This window comes from Acipenser ruthenus, chromosome 7, assembly GCF_902713425.1.
Source record: "Acipenser ruthenus chromosome 7, fAciRut3.2 maternal haplotype, whole genome shotgun sequence".
In the NCBI taxonomy this organism is placed as follows: domain Eukaryota; kingdom Metazoa; phylum Chordata; class Actinopteri; order Acipenseriformes; family Acipenseridae; genus Acipenser; species Acipenser ruthenus.
This window is the reverse complement of record NC_081195.1, coordinates 58,005,321-58,023,279: the sequence shown is the minus strand read 5'-3', so window position 1 is coordinate 58,023,279 and position 17,959 is coordinate 58,005,321. Positions and strand designations below refer to the sequence as shown.

The 17,959-nt window shown below is 36.7% G+C and overlaps 2 protein-coding genes across 13 annotated transcripts in view; one reads left to right on the top strand and one right to left on the bottom strand.

Moving 5' to 3' along the window:
- Position 1: 1 nt before the first annotated feature.
- prpf18 (PRP18 pre-mRNA processing factor 18 homolog (yeast)) lies at positions 2 to 10,469 on the top strand. Of its 2 annotated transcripts, XM_034024845.3 has the most exons (11): positions 2 to 166; positions 2,517 to 2,594; positions 2,988 to 3,014; positions 3,962 to 4,066; positions 4,166 to 4,279; positions 4,400 to 4,546; positions 7,468 to 7,536; positions 7,643 to 7,783; positions 8,229 to 8,300; positions 8,826 to 8,981; positions 9,612 to 10,469. In XM_034024845.3, exons 1-11 carry the CDS (start codon positions 101 to 103, stop codon positions 9,690 to 9,692), a joined length of 1,056 nt encoding a protein of 351 aa, XP_033880736.1. In that variant the 5' UTR covers positions 2 to 100; the 3' UTR covers positions 9,693 to 10,469. The 2 variants fall into 2 exon arrangements, with proteins under 2 accessions (XP_033880736.1, XP_033880737.1); XM_034024846.3 differs by lacking the exon at positions 2,988 to 3,014 and having other exon boundaries at positions 4 to 166.
- Positions 10,470 to 13,782: 3,313 nt separating this feature from the next.
- frmd4a (FERM domain containing 4A) overlaps positions 13,783 to 17,959 on the bottom strand; it is a 171,515-nt gene continuing 167,338 nt past the window's right edge. For all 11 annotated transcript variants that reach the window (XM_059027373.1, XM_059027375.1, XM_059027374.1 and 8 more), the window contains one exon: positions 13,783 to 17,466. In XM_059027373.1, the coding sequence (XP_058883356.1) occupies positions 17,364 to 17,466 (103 nt within the window). In that variant the 3' untranslated portion in view covers positions 13,783 to 17,363. The remainder of the gene's footprint in view (positions 17,467 to 17,959) is intronic.

The window sequence follows — 17,959 nt, the reverse complement described above, 5'->3', positions numbered from 1 at the left end:
TACCCGTCCCCCGGAACTCTCCGAATACAGCTTCCTGTTGTGGTTGAACACCAGAAATGTTACTGTGAATCCAGGTTCTGGTTTAATTCTAAGACTAAACATGGATCTTTTAAAAGCAGAAATCGCGAGGAAAAGGAAGAATCTCGAAGAGAAAGAGCTAGTTGGCGTAAGTAGTTTATTTTAATGTTGAGTACTGTACGGTATATTGAGTTCAGTTTGGAAGTTTGTACGTGTTATAACTAGACGTGACGAGATTCGATATTAAAGGTACGAAGAGTTACATTACTGACGATTAAAAATATAGAACCAGCAGACTAAATTAATTTAGAGATAACATGTGAGGGAGGAAAGGTGCCCTCATTGCTTGTGGGTTGGTGGCCACTTTTTCAGTGTTTTTAGTTTTCACTATCTAGGATAGGCATATACTGTACTGTATGTTGCTAGTTCTTACCAGAGCACCTTCCTCACAAAACAACTCCAACAGTAATTAAGACATTGTTACAGTTATTTGTGAAATGTTGTATGACCTAGTTGTTCAAAGAGCCTAATACACTGACGTTTGGTAGAGTGGTAGCAAGTTTGATCTATGTGTGTTTAGGTAATAGTCATACATAAGTATGGAGCTTTACAACAGCTTAACCTCCAAAGCTGTTTTTTTTTATGAGGTACTACAAATTCCACCCTTAATAAGTTTGTGGTTTCTTTATTTTTGTTTTTATGTCTAGTTATATATTTGAGAACAAACTGCCTGGTTACTTATAATCATACAGCAGTAAACACGATATTTATTTGAAAATGTAGCTGCATGTTAAAATATATATATATATATATATATATATATATATATATATATATATATAGTACTGTACAAAAGTTTTAGGCAGGTGTGAAAAAATGCTGTAAAGTAAGAATGCTTACAAAAATAGACATGTTAATAGTTTATATTTATCAATTAACAAAATGCAAAGTGAGTGAACAGAAGAAAAATCTACATCAAATCAATATTTGGTGTGACCACCCTTTGCCTTCAAAACAGCATCAGTTCTTCTAGGTACACTTGCACATAGTTTTTGAAGGAACTCGGCAGGTAGGTTGGCCCAAACATCTTGGAGAACTAACCACAGTTCTTCTGTGGATTTAGGCAGCCTCAGTTGCTTCTCTCTCTTCATGTAATCCCAGACAGACTCGATGATGTTGAAATCAGGGCTCTGTGGGGGCCATACCATCACTTCCAGGACTCCTTGTTCTTCTTTACGCTGAAGATAGTTCTTAATGACTTTCGCTGTATGTTTGGGGTCGTTGTCATGCTGCAGAATAAATTTGGGGCCAATCAGATGCCTCCCTGATGGTATTACATGATGGATAAGTATCTGCCTGTACTTCTCAGCATTGAGGAGACCATTAATTCTGACCAAATCCCCAACTCCATTTGCAGAAATGCAGCCCCAAACTTGGGAACCTCCACCATGCTTCACTGTTGCCTGCAGACACTCATTCATGTACCGCTCTCCAGCCCTTCGGCGAACAAACTGCCTTCTGCTACAGCCAAATATTTCACATTTTGACTCATCATTCCAGAGCACCTGCTGCCATTTTTCTGCACCCCAGTTCCTCTGTTTTCGTGCATAGTTGAGTCGCTTGGCCTTGTTTCCACGTCGGAGGTATAGCTTTTTGGCCACAAGTCTTCCATGAAGGCCACTTCTGACCAGACTTCTCCGGACAGTAGATGGGTGTACCAGGGTCCCACTGTTTTCTGCCAATTCTGAGCTGATGGCACTGCTGGACGTCTTCCGATTGCGAAGGGAAGTAAGCATGATGTGTCTTTCATCTTCTGCAGTAAGTTTCCTTGGCCGACCACTGCGTCTACGGTCCTCAACGTTGCCCGTTTCTTTGTGCTTCTTCAAAAGAGCTTGGACAGCACATCTGGAAACCCCTGTCTGCCTTGAAATTTCTGCCTAGGAGAGACCTTGCTGATGCAGTATAACTACCTTGTGTCTTGTTGCTGTGCTCAGTCTTGCCATGGTGTATGACTTTTGACAGTAAACTGTCTTCAGCAACCTCACCTTGTTAGCTGAGTTTGGCTGTTCCTCACCCAGTTTTATTCCTCCTACACAGCTGTTTCTGTTTCAGTTAATGATTGTGTTTCAACCTACATATTGAATTGATGATCATTAGCACCTGTTTGGTATAATTGTTTAATTATACACCTGACTATATGCCTACAAAATCCCTGACTTTGTGCAAGTGTACCTAGAAGAATTGATGCTGTTTTGAAGGCAAAGGGTGGTCACACCAAATATGGATTTGATTTAGATTTTTCTTCTGTTCACTCACTTTGCATTTAGTTAATTGATAAATACAATCTATTAACATGTCTATTTTTGAAAGCATTCTTACTTTACAGCATTTTTTCACACCTGCCTAAAATTTTTGCACAGTACTGTATATATATAAATAAACTTCAAAAAACAAATTCCAGGATGTCATCTTAATGAATGTCTTTTTTTTCCTTCAAGGAGTCGAAGAAATATTTTAAGCGCAGTGAACTTGCAAGAAAGGAAGAAGCAGAATACTTCGAAAGATGTGGCTACAAGGTACAGTATGTTGGACCCATTCTTTGTGTTACATATTGTATTATAGGCTACTTTAATCAAAAAAACTCTTATACAGTTACATGTTGGTTTAAGACAAATATAAAGGGCTTTTTTGTATTTTGCTTCAACAATACAACTATCCCATTTGGCTGTCCTTAACTTATATAGCCTACTAACACAGTAGATTATGTGCTCAATTATAGCAAGTTTCTGTAGTCCACACTAGACTCTATATCAGACCACCGCCAGCAGAATGCTCTATTTGCTGTTTGGACTCCCTTTATTTGGACTATCAGCAAGTGGAGCACTTGATTTTTAAATGGAGTCTAGGGAGAACCCTGTGTGATATATGTGAACGATAATATATTGATAACTGTCTGTATTGCACTTTAGGTTTTTAATGAGAAGCCAGCAGGAAAGGTATGGGACAAAAATGGCCAGTAATTTGTTCTGGTTCTGTAGCAAAAGCGTGCATGCTGGCAGACATTAATTTTGGCCTTTTTTTTGGTTCTGCAGCATGACAGAGGGATGTAGATGCTCTGAACTGTTTTTGAACACTTCTGTTTCTGCAGTTTGTGATGTAATGTAGGAATTCACTTCACAAGAGCTAACATTCAGTTATTCCAGTATTTAAATGTTCTCATCTTAATGGATTTCAATTATAAGTTTACCTATGGTTCAGGTTACAGAAAAAGAAAACATTTTTGTTGGCTCAAGTGGAGCGGAAAAACTGAATTCATAGCTCTAGCTAAGAAACACTTATCTTTCCTGCATTATTTTCAGTAGTAAATATTATTCTTGTTACCTCCACTGCATATATAAAAAATCCCTAGTTTTGCCTGTTTTTTTTATACCATCCCTAACCTAAAGTTGACTACTTTTAAAATATGTTTGCTTTTGGGTGTAATCTTGAAGAAAATGCATGTGTTTTTGAAAGCATGATGTACTATTTAAGATGAAGATGAAATGTGTTTTCTTGAAGTCCAGGCGTATACATCCCAGTGTGGTTGTTCATTTTGGTATATGGTAAAGAAAAATCTGTGTGCCTTAGGCAATGTGGACCTTATTTTTACCTTATTGTTTATTTTTGCATGCCAGATAATGCTCTTTTTGAAGCATAGAAACTTTAACTTCTGCCCCATTTGGTTACAATTGGATACAAGGAGGATCTTGGTTGGTATCTTACTTCCATCTGCACCAGTTGCCAGTGACTTTTAATACCACAGTGGGGCAACCCAATTTGTGTAATTTAAATGATTTTGTCAGATTCAGAAGCTTGGGTGTTGCTAGCTTTCATATAACCGATTTGCTGCCTTGAGATCTTTGTGCCGGATAATAAGGAGAAACCTTGTTCCTTTGCATTCCAGGTACAGAAGGAGGATGAGAAAGACAAGCCATCCACTTCCTCCAACCCAGTGTTGGAGCTGGAACTGACAGAAGAAAAATTGCCCATGACACTCTCCCGACAAGAGGCATGATATTCTTCATCCCTGTCCAACTTAAATGTATTGATTGTCTCGCTGCAGCTTCATGGCATACTCTGTGCTTTACTTAAAATGTTTTGTTTACAGGTCATAAGGAGTCTGCGTGAACGAGGGGAGCCCATCAGATTGTTTGCAGAATCTGATTACGATGCCTTCCAGCGTCTGAGAAAAATAGAATTTTTAGCTCCAGAAGTAAACAAGGTAAGGCTGGACAGTGGCTATATTTAGATGGGATTGACATACATACGGAAGTTAATGTCCAGTAAACATTAACTGTTTCACTGCTATGTTGTAACATTTTTGTCTGTATTTCATTCAAAGGGTTTAAGAAACGATCTGAAAGCTGCTTTGGACAAGATTGACCAGCAGTATCTAAATGAGGTTGTAGGAGGTCAGGAACCAGGAGAGGAGGACACACAGCATGACTTGAAAGTCCATGAAGAAAACACCACCATTGAAGAACTGGAGGTAATGTTACTACATCTTTTAACTCTGGGAATGAAGTGTCAGGCCAAACAGTCCAGGGTACTCTGTTTCTGTTACTTAGCGTGTCACACACCCACACTAACCTTTTGAATTGTAACACAAGAACTGTTCATCCTCTTGCAAATACTATAAGACCGTCAAAAGGTACACATATTAAAAAAGGAGAGGATGTATTCATGCAAGCTATAAAACACACAATCTTCATGCAAGAACCATTTAGTGAACTGCAATGAGCTGTGTTGTGCTTTTGGCTTGGTATCACAATACACATGATATATACCTCCTGTTATGACACAATATATCATTGATGCACAATGAATCGTTACACTCCGAGCTCTAAGTAACTTTGTAAAAAGACAACCCTACTCTAACTAGTTAAGTAGTTTCAGTGACTTACAATGGAAACAAGTCAGAGTAACAATATAGCATCATATCAAAGACTGGCCAGGTCTCTTGTGTTTAGTGGAGTTTTGTTCTTGTTTGTTTTTTTCTACACTGCACGAGCTGTCTGCTATTTTGAGTGGAATTATTTGTTAGAACACTTTACAGGTTTGCAGTGTTGAAAAAGTTAAACATGAATCACAAATACTGTACATCTGCAGTATATTACGGGGCAAGATACTTTTCCATTTACAATATTAACACACAATAGTATATCAGTAACATACATGCCCGCCACAGCTTGAAATTCAGAATTGGAGCTGTTAGTATGATGAAAAGATTGGTGACCGTGACATAACAAATCAGGCTAACTTCACTATAACGAACCCCCATGGGACCTGGAGAAATGTTTGGCATTTTTCTGTATCAGAATAATGACAAAACGGCAAATTTGAATTTATACTACTTTTATTAAGATTCCTTCACATTGATCAACATTAAAACGGTATTGTGACAAGGTCCTCTATTCACATGTGTGGGTAACCGCATTGCAAGACAGAGAGCCATGAGAGTTGGAGTTGAAGCACAAAACAGAAAGTAAACAAACGGGTCATGTGACGCTACCAACTATGGTAACGCACAGAGGACACATACAGAAGACTGTACAAAAGACAAAATAAAACATAGTACAAAAACTACAAATTAAAAGGTGCAACACAGCGCAAGCGCTAGCCTTACTGAACAAGGTGTCCCGCGCCAGGAACCTGCTACGCTACATAACCCTCGCTATACATTACTTGGGATCAATATCCCCTAAACTAAACTATGCTTATGAGCCGGTATTCTTACGACAACTCCTGCTGCTTCATACAGCCTTGGCTGGGCATTGCCTTCACAAGTACCATGTTGCAGTCTGTAAACAATCATTTGATCAAACATAACTCCAAAAAGCACACAAAACAAACTCGTTTACACATATAAATTACACCAACACTAATTCCCCCAGTGCAGGGCAATCGCCCTGCTACAGGTATGTTTAAAAGTAAACAGTAAAGAAATGAAAAAGGAAAGAATGTACGCTTACATGCTGAATACAGTGATGACATGTCCCTTCTCTTGAAAAAGCTATAAAGCATAGATTGCTTCTCATGCCCGTTGCCTGGTTGCAGTTTGTATGAAGAAGACGGACAGGCAACGATTGCATTCGTCATGCATGATTCGTACTGCAGTAGGTCATCTTTGAATTAGCGTTATCTTTGAATTAGTCCACCATGGTCTTTGTTTTCACTGAGAGAATAACACACTTGACACTGGAGAAAGTTCAGTGTTAGTCAGTACTGAGATTGTTGTATCCGGGTTGATCCTGTACGTGATCATTCTAATAGGGCTAATTTGCATTGAAAAAATCGGTTCTTCATGTTCGGATTGTTAAAAACGGGTTTTCGTTATAAGAAGGGTTCGTTATAGTGAAGTTAGTCTGTATTTACAGAATAGTAAACAAAAAAACACACGCACAATATTTACAAAATGATATGTGTAGGGCCTCAGCCCTGCCACACATTTCCAGAATCTGGTACTCGCAGTAACTTTCGAAAATAATGTTATTACCACGTTTCATGAAAATTGTTTACATAGTTTTCCAGATATGTAAAAATATAAGTGTGACATACAGATGGACGGACAGACAGACACCCCCATACATCCTAAGAATCTGGTATTCTCAATAACCTATGTTAAATAATAATTCCGAATTCCAGGACCATTGGAAAAATAGTCCTACAGATATGTAACAGACACAGATATGACCATCTCCACTATATCCACTTTGCCAGGGATTTCATCCCCAGTGAGTGATGATAAACCTTTTTAGACAATAATCATATAGAACAGACATTTTTGTTTTCTAGGATTAATGCTTTTAAAAGTTAATAATGTCTTTTATTTCAGCCAATTTTAAAAATCTATTTCCAATAGGCAATTGGTGTGTTTAAAGTGGAATTAAAATAAATGTTATACATTTGAAGACACTAGGGGGTGCTCTTACCTTGCATGTAATTAAACAAAAATGAAAAGCAAACCATCAGATTACTTGTAGCACACGCAGTGTGAACAATGACCTTGTTTTATGGACAGCTGTTTTTGTCATGTCTGAGAAGATTTCATGATATTAGAGTACATCTCTGCATTACTGTGTGTATTTTATATTCAGTACAGTGATTGTATTCCATTGGTGGTCAATACAGTAATTTTCTTTTTTTTTTATATACTGGCATAAACTAGCTTCTTAAGGGAGCTAAGCATATTAGCAATCCGTAGTATCTTAATCTTGACCCTTGTGATTACCTTGGATCGTCTGAAGAAGTTGAAAGTAGTAGCTGCTTTTAGTTTTTAACAGTCTTTGAAATTCTACAATGATACCCACTGTAGGCTGTCACTAAAATAATTACGGACAGGGGTTATTCCCGACAAAAAAAAAAAAAAAAAAAGGAGTCCCACTTGACCTATTATTTTTTGTGTTTCAGGCTTTGGGTGAATCACTGGGACAAGGTGATGATGACAAAGATATGGATGTTATAACCAAGGTGTTGAAGGTAAGAGCGGCTATGCTTTATGGCTCTAGTCAGTTACATTACTGCCAGTTAGTGCACACGTTTAGCCTGTAGATGGCCTAATAGACCTCTTGTTCTCATGTTACAGTTCCTTCTTGGTGTCTGGGCAAAAGACCTCAATGGCAGAGAGGACCATGTTAAACGTGGTGTCCAGGGTAAACTGACCAGCGCCACCCAAAAACAGACAGAATCGTACCTGAAACCTCTTTTCAGGAAACTCCGCAAAAGGGTAAGAAATCAGCTGGATAAGGTTTATATAAACTTGTCATTTATTTTTCATGTATTGTAACATAAAGAGATCTGTGTGGTCTAAAAAGAAGCAATTTTGTATATATTCTAAAAATGCAAGTGATCACTAAATATTTTAAAGTGTTACTATAAGGTTTACAACAAAACACATGACGTCAGGGTTTTTTGGGCTTCAATTCTTACTACAACAAAACAATTACGATTATGTTGACAAAGATCTTGCAGGTATGAGTGCAACACAGCAGTCAGCAACAACAAATAACATGTTTCTTTTTTTTGGTTTGTTTATTCAAAGCACAGACAGAATTCTTAAGATAATGGTATAGTTAAGTATCCACAATTGACCAGTTTAAATAGAGTTGTTGCAGTAAGATGGAACAGTTTGACATAAATACAAATGCATATCTATTTTCTTTTTCTTTCAGAGTCTTCCTGCAGACATCAAAGAATCAATAACAGATATTATTAAATTTATGTTGCAAAGAGAATATGTCAAGGTAGGTGTCTTTTCAGAGATACTGTAAACATTTTTTGTTGTACTTTTATTTGAAAATGTATTATTATTATTATTATTATTCATTTCTTAGCAGACGCCCTTATCCAGGGCGACTTACAATTGTTACAAGATATCACATTATACATTATTTCACATTATACAGTTATCACATTATTTTTACATACAATTGCCCATTTATACAGTTGGGTTTTTACTGGAGCAATCTAGGTAAAGTACCTTGCTCAAGGGTACAACAGCAGTGTCCCCCACTGGGGATTGAACCCACAACCCTCCGGTCAAGAGTCCAGTGCCCTAACCACTACTCCACACTGCTGCCCTTGTATACAGCCTTGCATTCTGACAAAAACAGGTGAGGAGAACAAGAGCAAGCTTGTGGGACATGGAAATGGTACCCCAGTTATGCTGGCTTTGGGGTGACCCAGCAGGGGTTTGTTGCGTGGGAAAGTGTTAAATATTGATCATCATGTATATCAATTATTAAACTGTTGTCCTATTTATTTTCTAGGCCAATGATGCATACCTTCAGATGGCTATAGGAAATGCACCTTGGCCTATTGGTGTGACTATGGTTGGTATTCACGCCCGCACAGGCCGTGAAAAAATCTTCTCCAAACATGTGGCTCATGTCCTGAACGATGAAACCCAGAGGAAATACATTCAGGTGAAGGAGAAATGTTCATGAAGTTTCAATTCATTTATGTCACTGGGTGTGATTTCCAAGAAGGTTCATTAGCAGCATTACCAGCATGAAGGAAGCTAATTGAAATAGGGTTCAGATAGAGCATGTGTGTTAATGATAGCCTGCTGGGGGAGTCGTACGTATGTATGAGCATCAGAATCTGGTGATAGAACCCCTTCTGACCCAGAGTCCATAAATGTTGACATACAGTTATGTTAAATATATAAAATGACCCTTATGTTAAAAAGTAGTTTATAATAATTAACCTATATTTTATTTATTTATTTTTTTTCAGTCTATGCACATACATCATGGGCTAAATTTTCAAAGCTATTAACTTCAAATCGTCATCAGCACATTTTTTGTCAAAAAAAAAAAAAAAACACAACTAATTAAGCGCCTGAGTTGTTTATTTCTGGGTTGGTAACTTCATTGGGTGCATTTCTACTATCTGAAAATAATAAAAAAAAAACGAAAAACATGCAATTTACGGAATGACAATTTGAAGGAAATAGGTTTAAACATCTAGAAAAAATATGGGGAGATTGTTTTCCCAGTTAAATTTTTATGCAGCATTTTTTTTTTCCAAGCTGTCCTTTTTTTGTTTTACAGGGATTGAAAAGATTGATGACAATCTGCCAGAAGCATTTCTCAACAGACCCTTCAAAATGTGTGGAGTACAATGCTCTGTGATCTCCTCATTATCTGTTGTGTTTTGTCTGTATGTGTTCCAGGGAAATGATGTCCATGTGGACAGCTCAGAATTACTAGCATAATTCCCAAGAGTGGCTTCCTTTCGTTAGTTCAATCTGTTTACATTTCAGTTTTATGTAAATTTAAACAGGTTTCCTCATCAAACACCTATTCTTTTTCTTTTTTTTAACAAAAATAGAAGAGGTGGAATGTACTAATGTATAATGTATTTTTTGGTTCTGTCTGTGAAGAAAAGTCAAAATTCCATAAGTTTTACCATGTCTTTCAAGGAAATGTTTTTAGTGTCACAGATTTAACCTTTAATGACTAGACAAATAATAATTCACATGTCATGGTGAACACATTACCACATCTGTAAATGCACTGTTCATAACAGAGTAATGCATGTGTATTTAGTTATTAGCCTATTAGACTCATGGGATAATAAGAATGAGACGTAAGGTGCACTTTGTGTGTTCTCGCTGGATTAGGAATTCAGGCTATATTGGAAAGTAGCACTGTTTTTTTTTTTAAATCAAGCCTTCAATTAAATCGACTTATTGAAGTTGTCGCGTAGTAACATTCTTTTGTGTTGTTCTGTTAACATTCAAGAAGCTGCATAATATTTGGATGGAAGCCTTTTTTTCAGACTCATACAAGGGCCTACTGTTACTTTTTATACTTGGACTAAAGCAAGTCTAAACAAGATCAAACATGCTCCTGCACTTCACAGGACTTCACAGAATATATGCATTTAATAAAACAAATTTAAACATATTTTTGTCTAGTGTAATTTTTATGTAAACCGCCCACATACATATGAGTAAGATGCAAACCAGGCTAGTCAAAGGTGAACATCTAGTGAATTAGCCTGCAGTGACACCTAGCCCCCCCACTCAAATGTTGGTGAGCCTTTTAGCCAGTTACACGATTTCCGACTCCATTGCCAGTTTTCTGATACAAAGCCCATCTCTTCAGTGTTACAATCTATTTAATTACCTGTCACGGCCTGCAGTTTCTTTTTCTCGTATGCGCAAACCAGTCTGTCTTTATTATGCATTAGATACTGGCATGTGTTTTGTTTTTGTTTTTTTATTAATGACTTTGGATACTGTTTTAATTCTGGAAACTTTTTTTTCTCTTTTTTTAATCTTTTGCTGAATTGCATTACATTTTACATTTTACACACTCCTGTGCATGGGTAAAATTTTGATTTCATTTTGCTGTATTACAGCACAGGTCCACAGTCGTCTCTTGGCAAGTGATGGTTTCACAATAATATCGTTGTGAATTAAAATATAGTACTGTACAAACAAAACCAACTACAGTACATCTAAATGGAACCTACTTATTTTAAAACAGTCCTTTCAACTATGTATTTTTGACATTGTATCTTTTTTTGTGTTTTTTTTTGAAGAAAGCTTTGCTTCCCTATTTATGTTGTACACGTTATTTCACCCAAATTATTGAAAATTATACCAGTATCTGCAGTGAGTACTGTATTCTGAATGTCTGAACTTTCTACCAAGGCTACCTGTCTGAATAGTGTTTCTATATCAATATCAGAAATATCCTTGGTGATTTTTTTTTTTTTTGGTCTGGACTGTAACTTCCTGCACAAGAAAGTTTGTAGCACTGGTTTTCTTTGGCTCGGTTTGATTCAGTCCTACAGCTGGTTGTACTTTACAGCTTAATCAATGTCAGTCACCTGTGGGAGTGATTATGGTTGGATCCACATAATTGAAGTGAATGGGCCAGTGGAATGTTAGATTGGTGTAAACTGCCTTTTAAATATTAGACTAGCCCTTTATGTTAAATTATGTTGTCTGATCTGGAACACTGAAGTAACTTTTATTTGTGGGGGTGGGGGTGGCTGCTGCAATTCATATGAAATAGCTTTTGTGCTGCTTCAATGGGTTTGAAATTTGGGTCAGACTATGAGAATCCATTCTTCATGTTATGATGGAAGTGGAGTTAAAAATAAACCAATAAATAGTCATACTTCCAAGTAAAATAATTTGGATTTTTAAAGAAGACGCATGCAGAACTTATGTATGATATTTATAACTAATCTCCACTAGGTGCCAGCCAAAATAGGGGTGGTTTTGGCAATCTTACCGATGGTAACTGAGGATTAGTGCAGAGGCAGGTCCCCAGACTAAGTAAGACCATGCCTCAGAAATGTAAAGTATGGCACAATAACATATACTTCAAAACTAAAAAAAAAAAAAAAAACAACTCGTTCTCACGGCATATTTGATCTAACTGTTTCCAGCTGTCCTGAGTGTGAGAGCCAGAGCCGGTCCCTGGAGTGTCGCTATGGGAACACTGATACGGTAACTGGATTTCATTAGAGATGGAGGCCGTTTGCAGCTGGATATGCCAGAGTCTGTGGTTGCATGGAAGGTTGTTATTGTACCCTTTAGAGGTTGGAGTTTCAGAGTCAGAAAAAGGGACTGCTTTTAATCGGCCTGTCTTATTATGTCTTGCCAGCATGGTTGTGGGGGCAACAGAATTCTTTGGCAGGCTTAAGGATGCAATCCATCCCCTTCACTCTCCTGTTGGCCACAGTCCTGGCATCATTCTCTGTGCCCACGCTCTGTTAACCATCCCGTCTAGGTTATTAGGGATAGGGACTGGCTGTAAAGACAGTAACATCTTATATGTGCAATATGTTTTTAAAGAGAACATTACGGATACATATACAAGGTGCATATGCAGTGATTATGAAAAATCGAAATTGCACAAAGAAAGTACTAAATGGCTAATTAGTATAGTAACTATAGCAGTTTAGAAATACTGTAGCATTTCCATAGTAACAAAAATGTGATTCTTCTCAGCACAACTATAGTATTCATTTCTGTTGCTAGTTTAAAATAGTCACTGACTAAGCATGTTTGTAACTTACACAGCCAAACCTTGTTTAATTGTCAATTGTCCTTTGGTTAGTAGAGTTTGATGATGCTGCAAGCTGTCTCGAATTTTTTTTTACATTTTGTTTTACTGATGCGCAGTGTGTCAAAAGGGGAAATGATAAGACTGCAGAGTTGAAAACCCAGCATTATGCAAGTGAACTGGATCTGAAAAGAATTCTCTCAAACACAAAGATAATCCATCCAAAACTTGAAGGTAAAATCTCTTTCCTTCACTGCTCTGCTCTGCTTGAATCATTGCCAATTTATATGAGGGTTAACAAATATAAATGGTGAGCTGTTTCAAAATGGGGAAAAAAACAAACCAAAAAAAAATGCTTTGAGATATGCTGTGGATTTTAGATAAAGCATATCTGTAGAAGCCCTAAGGCAGCAACATTAAAGACCTGTGAATTTCTGTAGAAGGAAAAGTTATTAGTGTGCATGCTTGTAACGTTTTTTACAACGCTGGAATTTTTCAAAATTTAGTACCGATGGAAATTTTTCAAATCTAACAAAATCCCCTGGTTAATGGGGGGTGTGTGGAATGATTGTGCCTGAACTGAACTGTGTTTCATTTGGCACAACTTTTTAACAGCTGTTGGAGCACAAGTTAGTTCTAGACATACAATACATTGCAACTGGGAAATTAGGAAACTGGATATTAGCTTATGTTGTAGTTGTGTGCAGGTGTGAATTCATCAAGCACTCAAAATGGTCTTTCCAGAATTTATTTTTTACCAAAACTGTGCATATTTTATATAGTACTAACCACATTCAATTCTATTTTTACTGAAGTACAGGAATGCAAATCGTATATTGTAGCTATCTGTGTAATGCGCTGCAATTCCTGTTGGAAATTGCAGCAATGACCGCCACTTGTGTATTCGGGTGGAAGATGATTGTTTGCAACTGGTCATTGGTGTTAGTTGATGAGCTGGGTGGTTCCAAGAAAAGGTATAGTACATTTCTAAAGTCAATTGATTGATAAGCTCCTGTTTTCATTGAGTGTGTAATATGGGTATTCCACAGGTATGTTTAGATTGAAAAACATTTAGTGGCATTGCATGTGTAGATGTAGATTGCTAACTAGAAAGACCCCACCCCTTCATAATTTAATAGTACATTTAAATATTAAAAACAAATAAATAAATCACACACACACACACACACTCTCGCATGTTGAGAACATTCAGCAATAATTTATTTTTCATAATCTCAAGAACCACCAAATTTCATCTTGAAAATTCATTTTCATTTGCCAACAACACTGTTTTGAAAAATGTACTATACAAATTCTTAATACAAAAAGAATAAATTAACGGTGGAATTGGAACAATTCCACACTTTTTTCTACAACATACACCTTTGTCTGATTATGGTTGAACAGAATCCAAGAATTATTTTACATGCTCTACTGTCAGTTGGAGGGAGTGACCTATATAGTTTGTTTTTAAACTAATGTCCTTCTTGTTAGACAACTGGTAATAAAACTAGTGACCACAATATAAGTAACATTCTACACCTAGGTAACTAAGCAGTAACTGGTCATTTTGTAGCACCTGAAAGGGGTTGTTACAATGTCCAAACTAAAAGCTAATATTGACTTAAAAATGATTTCAACATCTTTAAACAATGGTCAATGTCTTTGAATAACTGCCTTTTTAACTTTGATGAATGTTAGTAATTATGCCTGACTCTTAGCTACAAACTTTCAACTGTACCCATGAAGACAGCAGTGGTATGGTATAGTAAGGAATAAATAAACATAGTTTCGTTTTTTAATGTCAAGTACGGCCCAGTTTTTAACATTCCTAATCGAACACCTGTGTTTAACCACAAGAAAACCCTAAGAAATCTGTTTATAGATGTTCAATATTGAAGCAACCGTAAGCCGTTTGTAGCGCTGCTAGAATGTGTAATTGTAGCTCCACTGTTGATTGGGATGAAGGTGTTTTTTAATTTTTTTATTAGAATAGAAACAGTGTTTTTAAAGCTTTATTTCAGCATGAAATTTAAAAGGTGGTTGGATTTTTCACTACTCAATTTTATGTTTGTGATTAATCTATAAATAATGGCAAAACAAACAGAAAAAAACCATCAGACAGCACTGTTGCCGTGGAGATCTGATTTTTTGTTCTAATCGGCTCCGCTTGCTCTGCCTTTCTTGGTGTTGTATAGGCTTTTATTTTTCTGGATTTCTTTCTCTTGGTCTGCTTTCACCATTGCTGTCTTCATACCATTCAAACACGGCTCTGCTCGGAAAAGCAGAAATATTCCCTTCAATTACAAAGGCAGCCACAATACAACCCCTTTGCTGAAAACGCAGTAGTGATTTCACATTATGTGCCAGCATTACGTCAAGTCATACACAGTACTTTGCTTTAAATGATGATAAACCATGTTGAAATTTAAATACGCAATATTAAGTCATATGTAATAATAGACTTGGCCAATATCCTGGCCAGTGGATGTCAAAAACATTCATACAGAAATCATTTGAAAAAAATAAACACAGAAAAAAAAAAAAAACTTGACTGTTCTGTCTGTCTTGATACGCATTGATAGCAGAGGTGATTGGTAGATATAAAAGGATAGCTACCTGGAGCAAGCAGCATTATGGAACAGTTACATTATGAATAAACAGGAACCAAGTAACTACTTAAAATTGTTCATATTTCAAAGAAAAAATACAGTACTACACCTACTATAATTTACAGGCATTGACTACCCCTTCCTCACCTAACTGGAAACAATATTAAAATAACTATAAACTGAGCCAAGTGATGTTTTATGAAGTATGTGTATATCAATTATTTTGTTCCTTTATATGCAACAGAAACAGCTTGTAAGTCGCTTATTAATTTGTTTATTTTAGACTGTTTCTATACACACAGATTTCTGAAAAGCAAACTTAAGACTGGCTGTTGTTTATGGCTATAAATTTTACCGGCTAAGGGTTCACAGTATCTTTTTACATCATATAAAAAGTGTACAGTTTAATCCAAGGTCCATATACTGTATGTGAACATTGTGCATTCTGCAGCAAGAGACAAGCAATTATAACGTACAACTTATACCCACAGCCTGGTACAAACCTGCATTTTGTTCTCCAAGACAGAATGTGGATAAAAATCAATCATGACTTATAATAGTCACATAATAACATACCAAGTTTGATCTAATCATGCGTGTGACCTGTTTAGCCAGTCTCATGCCACTTGGTCTGTAGGATTAAAATGATGGCAAAATGCTACCTTTAACCCACCCACAGTAAGCTGCCATGTTCGAACAGTTCCAGGAATACAGGTTTGTTTCATAGCTGTTTCAGTGATGTTACAGTACAGGCAATGGAGCACCTGAGGGTAAAGCACCTGTGTGGGCCCTGCCTTTGCCATTACAGAAGAAAGGTGGGCACTGATTAGCCTGAGATATGAACCTTTATGGACTGAGCTATCTAAAATGGACAATTGTATGTTGTCCCAACCGTTTAAAAAAAATAAAAATATAAAATGGTTCCAAACAATGAGTTTTCTCATTTGTTTTGTTTTTTACTTACGAGCTGAACCGAGTTAAAAAAAAAACAAAAAAACGCCACTAGCCAAAAGCAGTTTTGAGTATGGTGGTGATTGTGCATCAGTGAAAGCATGTAGCTAAAATAAAAACCTGGATCCAGGTCAATCAATTTTTTTAGTTTTTTTTTTGCATATTGCAAAAAACTGTTCCTCAGCTTTTATTGGCTTTACGATGAATAACACTGCAGTACCTGGGGTAGTAACAAAAAACAGGAAAATCAGAAGTAAACTGACTAATATAGGTTGAACAACCTATGTATCAAGTCCTTGAGTTACAGATCAATAATGTGTATTGGACTGTGCTCTGTGTTGAAGGCTAGGGCTTCGTCGAGTGAAGTATTTTTCAGATAAACCTCTGTAAAGTCCCATATCTTTTGTCTTTTTTCTTTTTATCTTTGGTAGTTCAGCAGCTAATGTGATGCTCCATCATAATTACAAATGTTTGCAGCTGGCAGACACTGCTGATCCAAAAACGTGCCTTTTGATTGTGGATTCTGAATCATTTTTTGCTTCAAAACATTTAGGGGAAAAATATTCTTAACATTTTCCAATTATTTAAAAAATAAAAGGCAGGGTTTAAAATATTTTAATTTTGTATTTATTTATTGGTCCAGTACAATGTTAGTATCTTTTGTTTTCTTCCTTTTTAGTTTTATTGTTCCCAAAATCCAGACAATGTAGGTTGAAGGAACACATAGACAACTCTATGAAGGTTAACTTTGTTATGGGACCATGGGCTGGCACCAAATAAAACATAATTAGTATTGCATTGGAAATAAACATCAGCTGTCCGAGACCACAGAGTCTAGTGGCTTGTTTGCAACACCAGCATTTCTACAAAGACTTCATTTTTGTGAATTCAAAACTGACTATGAATGCTGTTGACTTCTTGAAGGCTGGCCTAATGGCTGATCATGTGGCATCTGCCAGTCAGTGGGTAATGTTTAGTTCATGGTCAGATACCCAGAAGGATAAAAATACCAGTACCAACCACTGACAGTCTGTAGGGTACCATAGCTCAGTCAGTTCACAGAGTCCCTAATCATGGCATTGCTCATTGTGGAGTATAAGTGGTGGGAGCTGAAGCGAATGGAGTGTAATACTGCCCATATAAGGCAAATGATAGGATAGTGTTTTGCGATCTCAGAATGACATTGATGTGGTAACAGTAACAAAACAGGAGTTCAGACCAGAGTCCCAGGCTTGGCCTTTTCTCGCCCATACCACTGGACATCTGCTAATTCAGTGTACAAGGAACTCTCCAGGTAACAGCTGTCATTGTAGGACCTAGAAATAAGAAAAGAAAATACATCTGAATAATAGATTTAAAGGATAGAAACCACCTCAACTAATGTTTCATTTCTTTTAAGTTAGTCAGTGAAACAAGTGCAATGTCTAACAAAAAAGGTATTAGAAAGGAATCAAACTATTTTAACAGTATAACAGTAGTAAGGGATTGCTTAGAACAACACAACACAAAACAAAACAAAACAAAACATACATACATACATACATACATTACACCTGCTCCAACTACAGTTTGTTCTTGCTAGTTTCTAGAACATTAACATGTTTATTTCATTGATACAGATGGGCCGCAGTGAGTCAGAGAATGACCTGGGATACCAAGTCAACCTTCAGACTCAATCCCTTCGATAGCACAGCCTTGCTAATCAATCAGCTACTTCTGGTGATTTGGGTAAAAAGCTTAATATTATTTGGGACTGTACACCTTCACAGGTTTTTGGAATTTCTTTAAAGTACCTTTTTTTATTTATTT